The following is a 22,800-nucleotide window of genomic DNA, read 5'->3' as shown; positions in this document are numbered from 1 at the left end:
CAACTTGGCTCCAAGCCTCCCCGCAGTCTTGCCCATCCTTCTACGGAAGGGCGCACGGAGTCCAGAGGCCTTGACCTCACCTCGCTCCCTCCCATTCACGGGAGGTATACTTGCGCTGTAGCCTGATGCTCTCGCTGCCTTTCCTAGCTCCTTCCCCATTTTCTCTCACACAAGAGTTTCTCCTGATTAGAATCCTGGCAGCTTCCGTCCCATCTTGGCATCTGCTTCTCAGAGGACACGTTCTGCATTTGAAAATTCCTACTGCCTATATTCGGCAAAATCTGTCGACTCTACCCAAGGATCGAGGCTCTCAACTTCTGTGTGGCTGCATGAATCCGAAGAAGAAAGTACTTAAAAAGAGAACTTAAAATGAGCAGGCTTTGGGGAAGCGGGTAAGGAGTTAAGAGAAGGAGAAAAAGAAAAAGCAGGAGGAGGAGGGAGCAGAGGGCTGAAGAAGGTGAGCAAGTTTTCGGGGTTCTTCCATTTTGATAGTTTTTCATTAAGAATATGGGGGCATGGAGGTCCCCTAAACACAACCTGTTCACACCTCTAGGAAGGACACTCAGAGACGGTCTGGGTTATGTGTCTTGCTCCGGAATCCCAACTGTTCAATTGCCATGTGGGGATGAGGTATGGGATCCCTTAGAGGACAGATGGTGGTCAGGAAGTCCTTTGTGACCACGATGGAGACCACAAGGCTCTCATTCCCAACACCCCAGACCTTAATATGTCCGGCTGTCATTTTGGGGAAAGGCAGGAAAAGGGAAGAACACTGCCTACATGAGATATGTAAAATGTGCCTCATAACGAAGAAAAGAAAGAACACAGAGTCACCTACACACACACACACACACACACTCACACTCACACTCATACTCTGCTATGAGGGGTAATGTTAAAAGGAAACATTCAGGCTGGCTATTTCATAATTCACAGCAAAATAGAAAAGAGAGACAAAATCAGCAGCATCGTTTATAAGCCCTGGAAAATGGAAGTTTCCAAGCTGTCATAAATAAGGATGGAAGCAATTGCCAAGTCAGAAATTTTGCCAAGTTTGAAATCCACTCAATCCTTACATCTTGGAGCTCAGAACGGAACACCAACCTTTTGGGATTTGTAATCATTTCTTCTCAGCAAAACTTCTTGCTATTTATAAGGAAGTAAAAACAAAAAGCAAAAAATACAATATGGAAAGTTTTTAAAAGGAGCTGGTTGGGAACATTACAGCATGGTGTGCTTTGGGAAGCCAATAATTTAGGTACAGATGGTGTATGTACTGGGATTAAATTCCTATTTAATCAAACAGGGCTTAAAGTATGCAATATTCTGTGTATGAGTGTGTGTGTGGATGTGAGAGAGAGAGAGAATGAGAGGAATTATGTCTTTCCTTGCTGGTACCTCTCTCTCTCTCTCATACACACACACACACACACACACACACACACACACACCATCTCTCTCCTGTGCAATTACTCCACCCAACTCATTCTAAATGCTTAAATGTATGAAAATTAAGGAGAGGTCAAAGCATATTTCCGTGTGTGGTTTGGCTTGGGAAAGGGAACTAGAGAAAAAGAAGGGAATAATAACCTTTTTTTTAAAAAAAAAGATAAAAGGGAAAGAGAAAATAGGTGACAAAAGTGGAGATTCTTGTCACCAATTTCTACTGGGTGAATCAGAGCCACCAAAAGTAAGGGCAGAGGCCTGATGGATGTCTCGGAGTCTGTAGCCATGGGGGTCCCCCGAGAGGGAAAGGGAAAGCACCAGCCCCAGAGCAGCAGGGCCCGAAGACTGGATCTCACAGGCAGACAGATCTGATTTGTGTGACTTCGGACAAGCTACTTAACTTCCTATCTTTGTTTTCTTAGGCATCAAGTACGGCCAATCACGACATCAGTGTTGGAGAGATTACCGTCAGACCCCAGCCCCCGAGGCCAAAGATGGCATCTGTTCCTCTGACTGTGGTATCCCCCTGCGCTCGGCTCACCGTCTGGCCTGTAACTGACACAATAAACATTTACTGGGTTTGGAATAGACCTGACGTCAGATGAAACAAGATAATGAAGAATTCAGGATATGTCTCAGTGGGGGGTGTGTCCAGGAGGAGGAACTCACCAAAAATGGTTTGAAGGAGGGATGTGGACACGCTGTGGAGAGGAACCGGCAGATTAAAGGGACAAACAAGAAAGCGTGAGGCACGGGGCACGGACCGCGGCTGGAAGGCTTTCCCCTCCACTAGAATCGAGGGAAGCAGATGGCGAAGAGGAGAAAAGGTGGTCTAGCCACAGGACCGCGCATGCGCAGGGATGAGCCCTGCTAGGGACGCGCTCCATGCGTGGGAAGGGGGCAGGGTTATGCCGACCCCTCTCCTCCCCTGGACACCTGCCAGCCACCCGGCTGGTTCAACACGCCAGGGAGCCAACACACCAGCACCCCAGAACTAGAGCATTCAGCTGTGTTTAGTGAAGGACGGTGATGGAGAGGTAACTGGCCATCCCCCAAATCCAGGAGCCCAAGTGCAAAGAGAACACCTATCAAGGGCGTCATCTTTGCAAAGTCTGCAGCACCCTACATGCGTTATTAGTTCACATAAACACTGAGGACATCCCCCCCGGAGGTAAAACAGTGCTGGGGGCTCTACTACCCACCCCAGCTCAAGTGTCTTTGCATGAACTTACCTGAAGCTGGGTCCTAATCCTTAGAGCAAGCAGCCACGACCTACAGTTTTATTTAGCAATTCAGCAAGACTAAACACCGGATGATAGGGATTATTAATAAGAAAAGAACAGGTGTCAAATAAACATGGAAGAGGCTTTTCCTTTCCTCTTGGGAAACAATATTTTAAAAGGAGACAGGAGGAGAATTTACTGTCCATTAGCTTATGGTTGGGCAGAGATTTTAATTCAGTAAACACAGGCGCCCAGAGTCTTGTGCTGTGTGACACGGGCTTTGACCAAATGCCTGGGAGCTCAGAGCACACCCTTGGCAGTCTCTTTCAGTCCCTGGCTGCTGGACAGGATCTTCGGGACAGGAGCGTCAAAGCGACTGAGTTACTCAGATGCTGCTCTGCTTTGTTGTGTTTCAGAGGCAAGATGCTGCTCTGGCCTCCCCCACCGCCTTGTTCCAGCATCTGGATGGTCCTCGGACAAACCCTCCAGCCTCACCCACCACCTCCATCCCCATCGAGGCCGTTTCCCTCATGGACACTCACCAGAGAGCCAAGAAGCTGAAAGGACTCGGATTCAGGAACCGTGAGAATATTCATTTTCAGGACAATCAAAACCAACCATTCTGTCTTCAGTTCCAATGGACAAGCAAACATGCACTGGGTTGTCATGAACTAATCAGCCAGGAGCCCATACTTCATGCAACCTCTGTGTTCCATGAAGTAAGACTTAGAAAGTATGTGCCAACTCACTACTGTGCCACATACTTATAAGTTGAGATGTACAAGGGCTTTGTCAGTGGCACGTTTAAGTAACCGGGGGCTTACTGGGGCAGCAGGTGCCTCCCTGGTGACACAGTTGACCTTACAATTTCGCTTTCCTAAACAATCGTCTCTGCTCAACCTCTAGCGCCAGTAGGAGCGACTCCTGGGCATTTGCACGGCCCTGACGGTGCCCCAGGCACCTCACTGGCCTCACCCCAGCCCCAGCCCTGCTCAAGAGTCCATACAGCGGAGCCATTTCAATCTCCAGCTATCTAGCCAGCCTGCTGGAGTTCAAGTTCCTCAATTCCTCTGTTCTTCAGTTTCTTAACCTTGACAATGGGAGCAATGTTAGCATTGGCTAGTTTTGAGAGGATCAAGAATTAATCCAGGAAGCACTTAACAGAGTGCTGGGCATACAGTGAGACACCAATACTGTTAACTAGTACTACCATTTAGCTATTGTGGTCAGTCTCCCTTTAACACGTATTAGAGGGGCACCTGGGTGGCTCAGTTGGTTAGGCAACTGCCTTCGGCTCAGGTCTTGATCCTGGAGTCCCCGGATCGAGTCCCACATCAGGTTCTCTGCTCAGCAGGGAGTCTGCCTCTCCCTCTGACCCTCCCCCTTCTCATGCTCTCTCTCTCGCAAATAAATAAAATCTTTAAAAAAAAAACTTATTAGAAAAGGCGGTAACAACAGCAAAAGTGCCTTAAATTAGGTGCTGGTAAGACTTCAATACCACTTGTTTAAAATGATTTAAGAAGAAAAAAGCCCAAATGACAAAATATTTTTAAAGAAATGAAACTGCGTTGCTTCCAACGTGAAGCAGCTTCAGCAAGTCCGGTCGTCATGCATTGCCTACCACAGCTATTACGAGAAACTACCTCAGGAAGTAGAAAAGAATAATCTAGTTATTTGTAGCTCATTGCCTGCAAATACTTGTTTCTAAGGCTTGAGGGAACTTGAAACAAGTCTTTTCTTTCACACAATCTCTCAGCCAATTCGTTTATTTTTATTCATAGCCAAAGATTTTCAGATGGATGATTTAACAGTTAAAGATAATGCAAACCCCTTTCAAATGATCAAAAATTCTGAATTAATAACGTTGAGAAGAAAAGAAGGCAGACCATTTTGGGGATATGACCTTCAATGCTTTTTCCTCCAGAATCCTCAAACTCTAGAGCATCTTTTAAACTCACTGAGCTATCATAATATAGGTCCAAACAAATTGTATGCTCTTATTTTATCAAAATCAAATCTGAAAAGAATCCATGTGTAAGAACTGCTTGGGCAGAATGAGGGATCTAGGAGGGGAATCTCTCTAACTCCCAAGAGGGCATCATAACCTGGATCACACCCAGAATGACCCAGTGAGTGAAGTTCCCTTCCATTGGGCTCCATCACTGTGTGGGTGACTGCACCCACACAGTCACCATATGGCCAATACATAAAAATGAGTCTGTGATTCTGGGGTCCTTACTGAGGGATACTCAAGCATGAGGGCACACCCAAGTCCTTCAAAGTATTTTATTAGCAACACCAAGTGCCCCCCAACATGCACACTCTCGGGTTGCATGCACTTAGAAACAAGTATTTACAGCCTGGGGTGGGAGGGGGTAGGTAGGTACTATGAATATTGGTGTCATCTCATGAGGAAGGGAGCCATGAAATGTCCTTCTCAAGGTCATTTAGCTTGTGACTATAACTGGGATTCCAACCTGCACAGTCTGGGTTCAGTGTCCACTGCCTCAAATAATTATGCAACCTCTGAATGGCCATTGAAACCTGTTTAGAAGGGTGTTCAGAAAAAGTACAAGTCACCAGCACCAGCCAGACTCTTAGAAGAGGTCAGTGTGCTTGGGCTGATGAGACAGCAGGTCACACTGGATTGGTTTTTCCAGTCCTTAGCCTACAACTTGGTGCAAAACCGTTCCAAGTTTCCCAGAAGGTGAAAATAGGCTCGAATGAATCTGGAGCCCTATAAACCTTGCTTTTTAGGTCCTATCCTAAAAGGAAAACATAAAAAAGGGACAAACCTGAGGGATGGAGACAAGAGGACTGTGAAGTGTGGGTACCAAGTTAACACTTATGGTTCAATGGCATCCTATCTCTATGTCCACTTGTCTTTCTTTCTCTCTCTCTCTCCCATGAAAGCACAAGTCATCATGTTCATTTGGCTACATGTCACTTAGAATGGAGGGACAGAGCACTGAGTGTATCCTCTTGTTAGGACCTAGGTCATTCCAAGTTCTTAAAATACCAAAGGACTTTCCCACAGAAAGTAGGTTGTTCATTATTTGTTTTTTTCTTTTTTTTTTTTTAATTCCCTTCAACTTTTGTTTTCTAGGACTGTTTCTTAGCCAACAAAAACATGTCCAATGCAAGAATCAGTTGACAATAAATGTATAATTCACAATGATGGAAATTTTAAAAGTCCCTTTTGAGGGAGAGAAGATGTATTCCAAGACTATCGTGAGTTGGGGACTCCCCAGAAACACTTGGTGACATCTCTCACACTCTTCCTTCTGACACCTTTCGTCTTGATCACCGTCAATGCCACACAGGGTGATGGTATGTGTCTGAGGGAGGAGGAGAGGTATACAAGGCCCTACACAGAATGCAAGACACATGGAGATGAATTATAAAACTTTATTGGCTTGTTAAAAAAAATGAATGAATTCAGCAAGTACATTTATGGTCTATCCACATTGTTAAAACAGCACTTAAAAATAAAATAAAAATGATTATCCATTATTTACAGGAAATGTGAAAAAATGACTTTAAAACCTGGAACATTATGGGGAAAAACAGGACATGCTTATGAATCACAGACTGCCTATGGATTACAGCAAATGGTTTTGAACAGGAAGTGAATGAAACCCAAGTATTTGTCTTTCTCTGGAATCTCTTGCTAGTTTTTTTTTCCTCCTTCCATTTTTTCCTTTTCAGCTTTATTGAAGTGTAATTAGCAAATAAATTTGTAAGAGAATTAAAGGGTACAATGTGACGATTTGATATACCTAAACATTGTGAGCAGAATCTCTTGCTTTTTTATATTTGATTAAGTTCCATTCATAAATGGAAAAATAAAGGGGGTTAAAATCTCCATTCTTTCCTTCATTTCTCATGCAATTTTTTTTTCCATGAAAACTAAGACGCGGCCAATAGCATCCTATCTCGGGTGCTCGCTAATGACCATCCCAAGACTCCACTGTAGCTTTTGCCTGAATGAAACCCAGAGAGATCTCACCATCAGAATCAGATGGCCAGGGGGTTCCCTTGTCCCTGATGACCGAAACAAGGAAACAGACTAACCCGAGTGGAAAGCCGCCTTCTGTGACAACTGTTTTCATGTCATCCTCTGGGTTGGGATTTCTGTTCACTTAATTCCATCTGGCAGCACCCCACAGAAAATTATATTCTTTCCCTGACTGGGAGAGTCCTTAACCTTCCAGGTTAAACCCGGACTAAACTTTCCTGGTTTAACCTTCCTGGACTAAACCCGGCACCACTCGTGGGCACTGCAGGTGTGTGAACACAGCAGAACACACTTAATGAAATGGCGACCTCTGCCCCAGTTTTCTTGGAGTCCAGTCTGCGGGACCCCAGGGGGCCCCCCCGACCTTGGCTAGACAGGAAGGGCACAGCCCACAAGGCTGGCCCGTGAAGGTGCCGGATGATACAAGTTCCATCCCTCCAGCGGCCCTCTCTCTGTCTCTGGTCTGGACGAGGAAAGGTGAAATGAGCTTCTCCTGCTGTGTGAGGGGATGAGATGAAAACCAGGGAGGAGTCTAGACAGAAAGTGCCAGAACAGTGGAGAAGTGCATCCTGCGGCCTGCGGTGGCATGAGAGAGGTTAGCTGTGGCCCCATTCACGTTTGGTCTCATGTTGCAACGAACAACAAGAAGAAGCATGTGCAAAGCAACCAAGAAAGCAAAGGGAAACCAGCCCTCTTGTATACCATGGAGTCAGTTTAGACCGCTAGAGACGAAGAGAGAAAAGTCAGGAATTTCACGCAGATCGAGAGAAGAAGAGAGAGAGGGGAAGCGCCTCCATCACACGTGCTCCTGGCAGGGAGTTAAATTCCTGCCTTGCTCTCCTTGAGCTGGTGGTGCCTCGTATGGCCCCGCAACCATGGTCTTGGCTCTGTCTGGGGGGGAGTCTCGACACCCTAACTATCCGTGTGTCCTTCGGAAGAGCTGGAAGCAGCAGCCCACCCCCTCCGCCCTGTGTGGTGGGCAGGGGCTGAGACAATTTCCTTCTCCCCTGTGCCCCCTACTTTTGGAAAGAACATTTGATTGATCAAATATGAAATGGGTCTGGGCTGAGAGACCGGGAGTGAAAACACAAAAATTTCTCCCATGGGGGAAGCTTCTTTGGCCCTTTTGGCCTCAAACTGGTGTCTCTGGGGACATCAGTGGAGTTGCCATTGTCTCTTAGTGTGTCTCAGCTGCCTCCAAGGATCTCAGAGGGACCCCATTCAAGACACACGGCCTGAGCCAGACCTCCTGAGGTGGCAATCCTGTTTCCCGTTTCCCTGCAGCCACACCAGTGCATCAAGGACCCGTGAAGGGGCCTGCGTGCCCTCCCATCAAGTCCCATCCAAGGGGGACAGGCAACAGCGACCCTGGTGAAAAGAAGGCCACGTCTGACAAAACAGGAGGCAGGACTTTCTAGGTTGTCAACAGCCACTCAGAAGTGGGGCCAGTCTGGAATGGAGGGAAAACAGTGTCTCGAGAGTCCCAGGCAGGGTGACAAAGCCAAGAACCCAGCTACTGGAAGTCCCAGGAGAGCCCCAAGGGTCAGGGGCACGCTGCAGATCCCTGGGGCCCCAAGCTCCATGGTGAAAAAGCTCTCAACTGCTATACTGGGAAGTGTGTTTGCAAAAGAAAGATAGTAGGAAACAGAGGAACAATGATGTTGCTTTAAGACAAAAGTAACAAACTAGCAGCCCGCAGACACGTTTTGTTGGCCTACATAATGTTTTAAAAATAACTGAGCCAACTCTTTAAAAATAGGGACATTTCACATTAAAAAAAAAAAAAAATCCAGGTTTCAAGTTTCTCTTAAAGAATCAGATTTGGGAATCCAGGGCCCGGTTCCCGGGAGGCAGGAGTTGGCTCCACAGGGCTGTGCGTGCCCGTGCCCAGTGCACACCCTTTACGAAGGCACCTGCCTGGCACCGAGACGCCAGGTCCTGGTCGGGGGGCAACGGACTTGATTTCAGCAAAAATGCTGCCTGGTCGTTTCTAATGCTAAAAGAAAAAAAAAAAAAAGCACGATACGTATCATTAGGAAGCTGTAAAAAGATGTCTTGTAGGGGACATAAAAAAGCAAAAGATGAAAGAGGGTGGTCTGGAGGATAGAAATGAGGAGATATGTCACTGCCTGTGGTCTTCAGGGATTACAGAAAAATGAAAAGCAAGGAACACAAGAACCATATGAAACAATTTTCTAATAGCCTGCTGTTTTCATCGTTCCCTAGGAGATGTCAACTGCTCTTTGATATATTAAATTGCCTTATCTGTCCACTTCTCTTCATTTTAAAACAAAAATCTACCCTGCAAGTCTTCTAGCTATTGAGTACAAATATTTTTTTTTCCTTTTGAGTCTGGGAAATGTACAAAATAGTTCTTAAACAATTCATTGCTTTTTTCTAGTTCCATGGAATAAAATACAAAAGGTGAAAACAAAACAAAACAAAACAAAAAACCTTGTACTGAATGGCCGATATTTAAGAATGCTTGGGGTACTAACAGCCTCTGCTCGGCTCTCAGTGTGAATTTCCTTTTCCTTCCAGGGTTCAAGATTTCTGCAATTAGCTGGGCTCTTGGTAAATCGATAACTTTGGGAGAGATCAAAATCTAAGTGGTGACAGGACATGTCATTTAGCAAAGAGCAAGAAAATGGGAATTCAGGGAATACTCAGATTCCCCCCAACACCATGGGCCAGCTGCTCTCCCACTCAAATGTGTCTTTGGAAAGCACAGGTTTGGGAACAAGCAGCCCGTGTATGCTTCGGAGAAACTGCCCCTCTGTCGGAGGCAGGGGTATGGAGTAGCCAAGTTCAATGCTGTAATCCATAGGACCCTGTGAAATGTCTGTATCAAGCAATAACATACTTAGTGGCTAATGTTAAAGATACAGTATAAAATATTCATCATGGATAATCCTTTTATATCAAGTGGTACCTAAATGGATCCTGGTTTATTAAGATTAATGCCTGGGTTACACAGGATGCAAAACAGTGTTTCCAAACACGCTGGACTAGTTAAAACTTTATATCCTTAAAGCTGAACTGCAAAACTTGAGTAACTATTTCCTATTTCAAACCCCCCCCAAAAAAGGAATTTTTTTCGAATATCAGTAAGATTCCCGTCCAGCCACGGCGTTGATGAGCATGACTTCACAGTCAGAGCTGATCCTGCTTTCAAGTGAAATGTTCCGGGCCTGGCTCTGCCATCCACCTCATGAGAAAAGTTGAGGGGAGGAGGGGTGAGGGCAACCGAACCTGTCTGCAGGACAGGGATCCTACCTGGCACAGGCCGTGCGAAGGGGACCAAGGTCACTGCAGTGGCCAAGTGAGGGAAACAGGGGTCTGTGATGGGACTGAGGCTGGGACGCCGGATCTGCTGATCCTAGGCTACCCTCTTGCAATGAGGCTGGATCTGATCAAGCACAGGCTCATTACCTCTGTGCTGCTGGGGTCAGGAAGAGCCTTCCTGCCCATGAAAACCAGCAGCAGTGTAGTATGGAGTAGGGGACTATCCTTCTTAGAATATGGTCTCCTGCTCCCAGCAGGCCAGCCATTCTGCCCGCAGACCTTTTCAGAGTAGAAAAGCTACAGTTCTGTCATGGGAACAGCATGAGATACTGCGGCCTTCTCACTAGGAAACTTCTAAAAAGCAGGAGGATCGCAGGGGGCACATAAAAGGACAAGCGCGCCCTATGTGTCTGTTTCGCTCTTGTAGTTATTCTGAAACTGACTACGTCTAACCTAAATCTACAGCCCCCGACCACGGAACTGCTTTTATTTTTCGCCTGCTAACAAACTTTAGAAAAATCATTAGCGTTGATTGCATGACTCTGGACCTTTATTGCCAGTGAAGGAGAGGGCCTCTCAGTGGCCTTGCCAAGTCCCCACAGCGATGCCCTTAACTTTCTCAGTCGTTTCATTGTAGAAGGAGAATAGAGACTTCTGAATTCAGTCTTCATTACACATCAACAGAAAACAATACTAAGCTACATGTTACGTGGAGATTAGGCTGTTTAGTGTGTTCTTATACCTGTCTCTAAATTTAGATTTTTTTTTTTTAAACTTTGCAGTTCACCTTTAAATGAACAGAAACATAAGAATTAATACATTTCCAGTAAGGTCAAAGAGCACTCCTTTCCAAAGAGAAGCATAATCCAATGGACTTCCATGTCACTTTCTTATTTGAACAATTGCAAGAACAAAAGAGAAGCATTAATTTAAGATGTTTTCTTGAGTGTTTGCTTAGCAGCCTGGGAGCTGCCTCTGCAGCAGGTGCTCCCCAAACATAGCTCACGACAGCCGCAGGCTTCACACGGGACCTCCTGCAAACACCACCCACAGCTACCAGAAAACCCCCAGCTGCGCGGCACCTCCTGGGAGAAGCCAACGCCCGTCCCAAGAGTCCAGCTTACAAGGCAGCATCAACCAACAAGCACCACAGCCCCCTTCTCTGTCTTTTCCTTTATTTCAGCTACCCATCCAGTGGGATCTTATGAAACAAAACAAAACCTAAAAGAAACACAAAATAAAACATAAGTCATGCTCAAAACAAAAAGCAATGGAAATTAACATACAAGCATAATCAATTTTAAAAAGAACTTAATAAATAGTCAAAATCAAGACACAACATGGAATATGCTTTAAAACATAAAGGAATAGATAATCACAGAACAGAAATTGGGAGAAAAACATGCATCTTATTGTCAAGCCACGTGGTTTTAAACTTCCAAACCGATTTTACGTGGCCCAGGAAACACAGGAAGAACATGCACATAGCTCTGCACAATGGTCTCAGATGTTAACATCCTAATTCAAGGAGAATTGTGTGTACAATATAGACGAGCCCTGGAGAATTTTTATGCATAGCAAAGAAAAAAAAATAAAACTCAACAACAAATATCTACCCAAATATTGATTTTCTTTCCCTACTTCATTTCATCAGATTATTTCTAAAATGATAGATTCATTACTCAGCAACCAGATCAGAGAACTGGCTAGCTTCAGCTGTGAAATACTGGACCACACAAAGATTTAGATTCTTTTCCAGGAATCCTAATATTAAATAATTAATTGTCTAAACTCACTGAAGTATCATACCATATACATAACATTCACACATAGATAGATGGAACATCCATTATATAACACATGATATGTAGCATACATATGTGGTATATTGCCTTATATTGCCTTATTGCATGTATAAGACATGTAGAATATGTAAATATTATATATGTAATATGTAATAATATTAATTAATCCTGCAGACATTAATTGAGCAGTGACCAAATAGGAGATACTACAGTAGACGATATGAAAATAAAGAAAATGGACCTCAAAGACTTCACTGTCACGCAGATGTAGAAAGATGAACTCATTACTTGCACAAATAAATAACAGCTAATCCACTTGGTACCAAGCTTTCTTCTATGCTCTTTGTCCAAACAAGCCCTCTTAAATTCCCAATAACCCTATGAGGTCGGTTCTATTATTGCGCCCACTTTCCTGGTGAGAAAACGGAGGCCTCATGGGCAAAGCACTTTGCTGGAGGCCTGACAAAGTGAGTGCCAGAGATCAGATTCTGACCCAGGAGCTTGTCTTCGGCAGCCACCTTGCCCTGGCACTGTGGGGAGGACGAGATCCCTCCACCTTCACTAGGAAAACCCAGCGGGAACAGGGGAGATTCATCCCATCAAGTTCTTGTGTGTAATCTGCATGAATCGTCATCAGATCCCTGGGTGACAAAATCGATGGTATCATCGTAGAAACCCTCAAGACATGCTCAAGTTCAGCTTCGGAAGGCGCTTCTAAACCCAGCCCTCCAGACTCTGGATCTTCTGCAACCTGGAGTCTGGTCTGCCAGGCGCTGGTGTCATCTGCCTCCAGAGCTGTAATTACCACCACCGATCTGTGTCATCATTTACAACAACACTAGAAGAGTCTACCAAGCTCATTTCCACGGCTCTTCTCCCTCCCGCCCTTCCAAGTCTCAGGAAAAACACTCGATACGGACGCCAAACATCGCTCATGGATTTAATCATCCACGAGGCACGGAGCACGCAAGTCGTGCACAGCGGAGCCAGGGAAGGCTCCTTCATTCCGGACATGAGTCTCTTTTCTCCAAGTCCAGCCTCCAGGCAGGCATTAGTGCCCTGGCTTTAGGATGCACTGCGACACATAAGACAAGCATGCCAAACACACTAACCAAACACCTTTGGGTTCTAAAAGGGTGGATCTCAAATTCCTTCCCACTGAAACAATAGGATTAACATCAGGATATCAAGTTTGCCAATAAAAACAGGAGGAACTCATTGATACAAATAGAAGACATCATCCCCAATCCAAAAGACTGGATTCAATATATCACTCACTCTCTGCACATTTAATTTTGAAAAGCATTTGACTTTAAAACAGTAATAATAATAGAACGGACTAAACTGTTAAAGTGAGCCCGATTTCGTTCCAGTGGGTTGACGGCACAGGAACTCTTACGCGTTTATTCACGTCAGTGTGTTTACAGCAGCCCCAGACCCCCTTCCCTTGCTTCCATTTGCCATTTTCCTCCCCGAGGCCCGCCCAAGCTCGTTATTACAGTTTGGGAAATAATGCGCTTTGCCAGATGGGAGATCTCGGGGCTGCCATTCACTCAGGCTGCAACTGCATCCGCCCCTACTTAAACAGATGTCAAGTGTCCCTCTTCAACCTCCTTCTGCTTTGCCTTTCGTGATGCATCCTTCTCCAAGAACCGTACCTCGGTGCCACATGCCCACACCACCAGCGGAGTAAAGCCAACCAGAATAACACACGGGACGTCTTGTGAGGAAAAGCCAGGCTGCTGCAATGATAAGCCGTGCACTGTGTCAACATTCAACTGCTACTACCTCCTCCCTCCGCCTCCAGGAAGGCAAGTCAGATTCTTCTCTGATACACTTGATCTTCCCAAGCCCACTGATGCACTAGAGATACGTCGCCAGATAGTGAAAACCAGTCTGATTTCAAGATTTGACTCTTTTTTATAAGGAAATGTACCCGGTGCTTCCTATTTCTAAGGAGTTGATAGCAAGATTCAATCAGGACCCCAGTTTACCTACCAGGACCTCCCTAACGTTTGCCTATTCGAGTTATAAGAAACTCAAGGAAAGGGACACAAAATGATATCAAACAATAGATCATTATTTTCTCCTAGTGAGGGGGAAAGTTTTTAGACCACAACAAATGGCTGAACATCTTGTGGGTTTAGCAGCCAAACGAGCTGTCTAGCTTCTGAGCCTGAAATATAGATATTTTGACAATGTGACATTCTGAAGGATTTGCAGCATTCCGATGGTACATGGTAGTTATCGTGAGAACGGCTCTTTTATCAAAAAAAAAAAAAAAAAGAACGAAAAAACTTGCGAGAAACTTTGCCACTGCTGCCGGCACGAGCTGATCTAAATAAGAACAAGGATAAAGCAGGTGCTGTCAAAAATGGGATGTAAAGTCGAAAGAAGAGAAACCCAGGATGTGTCCTAAAACTCCGTCCCTGCTGCTTGCTGATTTCAGATCTGCTCATTGACCTCTTCAAAGGGATGGACTGGGCGGGGGAGGTGAAGGTCAGCGAAGCCGCTCTGCTTTCTTTACCACTGGCTTCCGATCCATTTAGATTTATTTACATTCAAACGTGCACACATTTCCCTCCTATAACTCAGAAGCAATCAGCCATAAAATGGCAAGGATCTGCAGCACATTTAAATTAGCAGCAATTTATCTGGAGCAAAAGGAAAACTGCTGAGTGGAAAGGAAGCGAAAGGAACGGAAGAAAGACGCAGCTGTTTGTCTAAAAAAGCAAATCTTATCTCATTTGGAGAATTCAAGCAGCGAACTGCCAACTTGGGCGTCCGTGTGGCATGCTGCCACTTTGGAGACTGGATGGTGGCCCGGGTGCCAGGAGAGTGGCTCACCTTCCTCAGAGAGCAAAGCAAAGGCTTCTTGAACCTTCTGGGAAATGTCTACCAAGTAAAATCAACAGATAAATTCCTATGTTCTCATCGCACTAGGTGCCTCGAACCCAGGGAATGCAGAGAGCTTTCCATCACCCTTTAGACCTGAGCTGGGTGTAATTCTGCTTTATTTCAACACTGGGGCTTAAACACCCATTGTCCTAATTTGACATTTGTGGAGCATCTAATATACATTGGTTGTTACACTAACAGTCCCTTGCCATCTGCCTTTTCTATTTTCTAGGTGACTTGCTAGATCCACACGGCCAATGTGATGTGTCCAAGGTCACCCACAAATCCAAACTCAGACCCTCTGGGCCATCAGTCTGTCTTGTACAGTGGCATCACCTGTAGCAGAAAGCCAGGTCCTGGAGCTTCCGTCTTCAAGATCATTCCAGAAGTTGCTTCCCCATCCTTCAGATACCACTGTCCCTTCCTGAGGACAGGCGTTGTCCACATGCCATCTCTTGCCCAAAATCCCCTGCCACCCAGCAAGCTCTCCTTACAGAAGCCTTTTCTGTAAGGCTTGTAAACGCAAAAGCCATTTCTACAGCATTTAGTTCACAGGCCTCCCAGCCTCTATGACATTCAATTCCATTCATTCACATAGCCCACGTCTCTACCTTTTTAAACTTGTATTTCTTTTCTACTTCTCTGCATCCTAAACTATAGGGCGCAGGATGGCAAAGAGAGCACGTCTATTGTGCTTGCACAATACCAAGGTGCCTTGCACAGTGCCTTGCACAATACCAAGGGTGGGATGCATTTTGAGTTTTAGAATAGTGATGTCTAAACTTTGAGTTTTATCAGAGGACTTTGATGGACTCGGTAACAGAGGGGAGTGGAACGTGTGACACAAGGTAGGATTTACTGTGTCTCACTCGTAGCTGGGCTCATCAACGCACTTCAAAGCTTCCTGCAAAGAGTCATGTATTTGCTCGGAAGTGCAGTGAAAGTTACAGTTAGACGCGCAGACACCCAGTGAGTGCCTCCTGCAGCATTTTAAGCTCCTGGGGGAAAGGTGCCAGACTTAGTTTATTCTTTCTTGTAATGACCAAAATCACTGTGGGCGTTGGACAAGGAAAACTGTTGACCATTTCTTCACAGAAGATGAACAACTAAAAATAAATGGCTGAGGATGGTCAGCAAGGTTTTCCAAGCTCTGGTTTGACTTTACAAAATACAGTTTAGTTACGAGCTGAAAGTTAAAGCAGGAAACACAAAGTTCTTGGCAAACTCGGCAGTGTAAGGAAAGCCAAAGCTATTGCACAATTAAAACTCAAGGATTCTAAGGAGGATGTGGTCCGATCAGCAGGGCCTGATGACAAGTGTCCCAGGGCTCAACGGGTCCCACGTCAGGGACTTCAGAAAAGATCAATGATATGGTCTCTATCTGGGGAATCACCTAAAAATGCTACAAGTAGAGTAAGAAAAAAAAAAAAAGAGAGACTGAGTTTGTGGTCGAGAAGCATTAAGATTAAGCAACCACGTGAGACACCCCAATCTATTGTTCTCCCGTGGGGTGTGTCAAGCCTTCTGGCTCCCTTCAGTGAGTATATATTGCAAAATCCATAGGGTAGCTCTTTACAACAGGAAATGACATCTTATAGGCATCATTCCGCAGTTCCCAGACCAGAGAGGCTTGCCAGTAACTCTTCCGGTACACGTGGACATGGAATTAGAATTCTCCATACAGAAGACCATGCGTTCCCTGCTGCCAACAGAGATTTGTGTCTGGCTTTGCTTTTGCTGAAACACTCTAGCTGGCGATTCTTCTGAGTCTACTAGAACCTTCCATGTCCAAATAGGAGACAAGTGGCCTCAAACCTATAACTTAATTAACTTACAGCGACGTCAGATTTGCAAGAATCTCCAACATACCCAGTGGAAGGTGCCTGGCTCTGCTCAAGCGTGGCCGAAACCATGACACGCAGACCACAGATACGTTTCTAGAAGAGTCAATTACGCATAAAACAAGCAAGAGGAAACAAGTGCCGAGGGTCGGCCTGAGCTTGTCTGATGATGACCATGACGGTGGTGGTGAAGCTAAGCAGGGCATGGGAGGAGGACGAGCAGAGAGAGAAGGACTTCAAGCAAGAGGAGTCTCTGCCAATGCACGCGGGAGACCTCAAGCATGTAAAAGGGGTGGCCACGGTTATTGGAGAGTGCAAGGAGAGATCAGAAAGTCGCAGAGCAGGATTCGGAGTGCAAGTCCAAGGTTGAGCTGACCCGCAAAGGAAGAGAGAAAGTCAACATCTAGTCTGTGCTGGAGCGTCGCTTTTTCAAGAGGCATCCCAAGCCCTAGCTCAGAAACAAAAGTCTGAAGACTGTTCCCATTAAGGATGCTTGCTGAGAAGGAAACAGTCAGGTGGACTTTCCTGTGCCCCCTGTCTGCCTCAGGTTGCAAAGCCTGGAGGTCAGAGCGGTTAATGGTTCCAATTAAGCAGAGAAGATCAAACAAATTATCTTCGCTTGAGTAGAGGTAGCTTATAAATCTCATCTGCATTTCAACGAGCTCAGGGCACAAGATAATGAAACCCCAAACACCACGTATTCCAGAATACAAAACAAAAAGAGGGGGGGTTGGTAATCCCAGGAACTGGCTACACTAAACTCTGAGTTACCCACCCACCCCCAGCAGGACAGGAGCAAGGCCTTCGTTTTGTTTGGTCGTGGACATCTTGCAAAGTAGGTTGCCTCTGGAAGAGCTACCAAGTCCACTCGGGGAACGGAGCTCTGGCTTTGCACGGAGTCCGGCCTGGGTGGTCACTCCCCAGCCCTGGGATAGCTCCTGTGTGTGGCTGCCACATCACCTCCTCCTCACTGTCGCCTGCCCCCATGCAGTAACATTACCTTCCACGGCCCATCATCCTGTTCCCAGGCCACAGAGCTGTTCTACACAGGAAGCTCCAGAGATATGTCCCTGGCCTCAGCCTTCTCTCTAGAAAAGTGGAGGCACCCCACCTCAGAGACAAACACAGATTATGGGGCAGGAAGGAGGCCCTTCCCCCCAAACGCACGCTTTAGCTCTAGTGCCTTTTCCCCCAGAACACCGCAAGCAGAACCACTTCCTCATCTCGAAGTCACCCTGCTGGGACAAGCACTAAAACATGCCTCTGCTCCAAGAGGGGCAGCGTTGGGCTGGGAAGAAGATTCATCATGCCATTGGCCAGACTACCTGGGACATAACTTGACACTGCTCTGTAAAGCCAAATTTAAAATCCCATATTGGACCCTGCAAAGGTATATCCAACTCTAACCCTAAAGTTTATCCTGCATCCTAGCAAGGGTCATAAGGGAATATCCTTCTACCTGCTCATCAGTCTGAACCAGCACCAGCCCATTCACACCCCAAGAACAGGATTCACCATCCAAAGCTGCTTCCTCGTCAGGAGGAACCCTCGGGGTCTGGTGTCACAGCCCCTGGCTCGGCACAGCCCTTTCTAGTAGCACGGAGCCCACTTAAGAAGCCTTGGTAAAATGGAGAGCTTATTTTATTCTCAGTAGGAAGCTGGAGAAGTACGAAGGCAGCTCTTGTTGTCACCCTTGGATGCATCAGACTGAGTCAGCCCACAGAACCTGCGACTTGACCCAAGCTAGCCCTGTGTTCTAGAAGCCTCTGCTGCTCCTGACATTTTTATTTCTCAAAGAGCTCATTTTGGAACAAGTCCACACCGTGAAGCCGTCCAACTCTCTTACTAACACCTCAGAACGTCTTACGGCAGCTGAACACGGGCCAACCCCAGCGATTCTACCTGGCAACACCCTTTCCTGACAGATGAGGAGGATTCTACTCTAAGGCCCTTCAGAATCGTTTCGTTCGGGTACAATCTCTCCACAGAGAAAACTCTGGGTTTTAAAGAGAGTGCATTTTTACACATGCCAGATTTCACAGTTTATTTTCCTTTTTAAATAAAGTATGCATGGCATATACGGCAAACCAAACAGGACAGCTTGGTTAAGAATTAGAGCAGTCATGCCAAGAATCAACCAGAACCAAGATACCGGGAAAGCGACGTATTTTGGTGGTTGTTGCGGTGGTAGTTGTTTTTTAATAAAAATTTAATGCATCCAAACATCTGACATTATTTTAAGAAATGCTTTCCAAAATGCACAGGAAGTTCTTTGCTAAATCAAAATGATTAAAAGGGAAGGGCTATTTACCCTGTAACTCTACACACATTCTTAGTTTAAAACAGAAACCAGGATCTACGTGAGCACGAGAGGCATTCAAACACCTAGGATGGACCAGTGCTTTGCCTTACGTGAAAGCAGAAAACATTTTTCAATGTCACCCAGATGAAAGGACGCAGTATAATTACATGTGCATAGCGGGGAAGACTGGATTATAAATTAGTTTTTTTTTTTTTCATTCTTCATAATTATGGCCATTTACCATCCACCATTTAACTATACAATTTCCTGGACCTTTACTTCCAGCTACTATTGGAACTAGAATTTTAATAAGCACAGTTACCCCACATTGATGATCTCCTTTGGCAATTGTGTACTAGCAGATTCATTTTCACAACAGAGCCTGAAAGACAGCTGGTGTGGCTGGTTAGACAGCAAGAAGCAGCCTGAAGCCAGATAGACCTGAGTTTGGATCCTGTCCCTCCCCTTCCTGAGCTGTGCAGCTCTGGCCAAGTCAAGCAACTTCTCTGAATCACAGTTACCCAACACTAGTTACAGATGAAATAAGTCTACCATAGTGGGATAACTAGAACACGAATATCTAATACTGTCCATGCCACATACAAGTTCTTCAGCTTGGGGTAGCTGCTCAAATTATGACTCTTACCATTTAGACAAAGTGCCAAGTCTTAGACCTCCCAAAGTATCCCTCTAGCTTAAAAAACTACAGCTGGAATGACCCTGTCATTGAAGACAGTTCTAGGTTTTATCAAATATGTGTTATTTACCAAAAATATATTAAGGAAGATCAACTGCTGACCCCGAAAGTTCTAGATTTGAGTATGATGCTTCCCCTTTAAAAGCCCAGTTGGAGTACTTTTCTGATTGCAAGTTATGCCCCAGTTTGTGTTGTTGTGGTTTATTTTTGTTTGTTTCTTTTTGGTGTTGGTTTTTCACTCTGCTATAGCAGAACTGGGGGGAAAGAATAGTAAAGCTAAGTGCCAACCAGAAATGAAGAGAGCCCGTTTCCTAAAACAGTATTAAATAATATAAGCAAGACAAATATGGCAATTTATAAAAATCATGTTTCTCTATACCTTTCCAGGTATATATAAATCATATTTCACGTGCTTCTTTTGGGAAGGAGACTATCACTTTCATATGAAGTGAAAAGGAGGTTAGTGCTTCCATTTTATACATAAAAATATTTAGGTAGAAGGGGGTTAAGTGATCCTACTTTGTTTGATCCAAGGACATGTTTCATTCATTCATCAATCACACAGTAATAAACCAATTCCCAGCAAGATACAGGACATCTTTTTAAAATATGATCTCGTGAATTCAGCTTAGCATTCTAGGACAAAAAGTTCTCTGGCTTCCTTTCCAAAGCAAGGACTTCTGTTATCCACCAAGAAGTAAGTGTTTCAAAAACCAAAGGGACTTGAAAATAGGTGAACGCTGGCTACCCCAACCACTGGGGTGTGGCTGGGATGCTCTCTCTCTACTTGTTGGAACCATCCTGCCTTTGCGCTTTCCTGATTTCCCATCACGAGCCTAAGCAGTGAGCTCTAACCTTGCATACAGCTCAGCGGCCATGGCAGATCATTACTTTCAACTGTATTTTCAAAGAGAGGCCTAAATATACCCTTCGTTAGGAGCTATGGGGTGAAATCTCAAGAAAGGAATTTGGCGCAAAAATTCCATCTTCACATGCCTGGAGTAGTAGGGTACTCTCTGTTAGAGCCCTGGGGAGGCTGGACCATAGCCATCAGAGCCATCGGAGGCCATGCGCTGGGTCATGCCCTTTCCCAGGAGGCAAGATATCTTTCCAGGCCAAAATGGTGGCCGTGGCTGGTGATACCACTCAGAGCCTGAAGGCTGGCCAGTGCCAGAGATTTCACAGCCATGGAAGAAAGTGTCTGAGAACAATTCCATAGCTTCAGTTCCCCTTCCAGAACACAGAAAGTTTTCACCTCCATCCACTGCTATAGGAATCCACAGTTCCATAAGTGGGGAATACACACAGATGACAAACATGAAACACATCTCAATTGTCCTAGCACCTCTACTAGCTGCCCGGAGGCCAGGAAGGAGCCTCTCAGCAACACCTTCTTCTAGACCCAGAGTTGCTTCAGAGGCATTGCCTAGTTTCTACTTCCTAGCATCTTCCAGCAGCAGCTAAATGAACCAAACTCTAACTAAATTTAACGGGCTAATTGCACCTAAATTACAGTCACAAAGCCCCTTCAGAAGATTCAGTCAATTTCTTGAGGGAGAAAGTAAATGTTTTGCTATATAATTATAAACTTAATTAACATAAAATAAATTAATTAGGGACTTGTGCTGGTAATGAACACCATGGTTTAGCTGTTTATTGCTGTAGTTTCCAGGGGAAGATAAACCTTGAGAAGAGGGCTAACTTCTACCTCAAACCGAATTCCATCCCCCTCTCCCACTCCACTCAACTGCTTGAGTTCTGGGTTAGCCTCTGTGGCATGGTGTCTAAATCCTACAGTATTCCAACATGGATGGTTTCTGTGCTAATCTCTAGGAAAAAAAAACAAAACAAAACAAACAAAAAAAAAGACCCCAAAATGAAAACAACACACCCCGTCCTAAACCATCCCAGCTACAATAGTTCTGAGCTGGCAGCTCATGAAAATAACAGATGATTTTCCAAAGTGATGGTTTTCTGTCCCGGAGTATAATGACAAAACTCACCTAGAGCCGAAACAACCATCTGCCACAGATTGTTCCGCGTGGTTTGTTTGCTTGTTTGTTTTTTTAATTCTGAGAAAGAATTCAAAATTGGTACTGGCAAAGAAGGATGGTTTCAGAAAAATGACCCAGTTTCCAACCTGTATTTTCTCAACTGTTGTCCTACTTTTTTTTTTTTTCTTTTAATCTGATGAAGGAGAGGAAGCTGAGAAAAGGAGCTTTTTAGGGTGATCTCCATGGCATGGGGTAGGTTTGGGGTAAATGAAAAAAGTTTCAGGTAAGTGTCCATAATTTCTAGGAACCACGATGTGTCTCTCTCATATTTGTCTTCTCCTACACTGCTGTGTGGCTGGAGACGAGTCATACCCACTGGGAGGTAGAAAGAAGAACAGTCTAGAGTGTGGGCTCTGATGCTAGAATGTGCCCTGACTGTGTGAGGTCAGCAAGCTGCCTCAGTGTCCTCATCTGTGAAATGGGGCTGCTGATAGTACTTTATTCAGGGCTTCTATGCAGAGTAAATAAGCTAATACATGTCACGTGTTTGGAAATATGTCTGGCACATAATACGTGGTCCATAAATATTAGTTATTTCCATTATCTTCAGATGCTAGTGCTCAGCTTTTGTCCCTTTAAAATAGCTGGTGTTTCATGTTCAAAAAGAGTTGAAAATGTTTAATGGACAGGTCTGGTTTGTTGGACAAACTAGTCCACACATGCACCAAAGGAAAGAGAATTAAGGACCAAGGCTGTGAACAGAGAATCCTCTTGTTCTGGTAAGATTTCTCTCCTCGGGGCGCCTGGGTGGCTCAGTGGGTTAAAGGCTCTGCCTTCAGCTCAGGTCATGATGCTGGAGTCCCAGGATCAATCCCCACATCGGGCTCTCTGCTCAGCAGGGAGCCTGTTTCCCCCTCTCTCTCTGCCTACTCTTCTGCCTACTTGTGATCTCTGTCAAATAAATAAAATCTAAAAAAAAAAAAAAAAAAAATTCTGTCCTCTCTGACTCTGACAACTTTGGTGAAGAAAGGAAACTCAAAGACCCCAACCCTGGACCATGCACCCAGCCAGTCTCACCCTCTCACTTAGAAACAAGGAAGAGAAGTTTCTGAGAGCTTGAGGAGTTTGTTCAGTGGCACAGAGCCAGCAAAGGGCAAACTCGAGACCCTTGTTAGTGTGTTGGCTACAGACTCCGAGCTGGATCGAAACGTCAACATGGCGAGAGTCTCTCTCATGACGGGTGGAAGCCAAAGACAGAAATGAAACCGGTTGTTTTTTGATACGAAAGTAA

General features: G+C 45.2%; 1 protein-coding gene across 5 annotated transcripts in view; it reads right to left on the bottom strand.

Moving 5' to 3' along the window:
* Positions 1-22,800, bottom strand: part of NTRK2 (neurotrophic receptor tyrosine kinase 2) — a 324,578-nt gene that overhangs the window by 186,878 nt on the left and 114,900 nt on the right. Inside the window, exon 12 of one of the 5 annotated variants that reach the window (XM_013046650.2) lies at positions 6,063-11,193. The exons of the other annotated variants lie outside the window; for them this stretch is intronic. Coding sequence (XP_012902104.1) covers positions 11,156-11,193 — 38 coding nt within the window. The 3' untranslated portion in view covers positions 6,063-11,155. Of the gene's footprint in view, positions 1-6,062; positions 11,194-22,800 lie in introns of those variants that run through there. 5 annotated transcript variants of the gene reach the window in all.

Source organism: Mustela putorius, unplaced genomic scaffold (genome assembly GCF_011764305.1).
Source record: "Mustela putorius furo isolate JIRA1106 unplaced genomic scaffold, ASM1176430v1.1 tig00000876_pilon_pilon_pilon, whole genome shotgun sequence".
Classification (NCBI taxonomy): Eukaryota; Metazoa; Chordata; class Mammalia; order Carnivora; family Mustelidae; genus Mustela; species Mustela putorius.
Note: the sequence above shows the minus strand (reverse complement) of the source record. Positions and strands in the feature narration are given on the sequence as shown.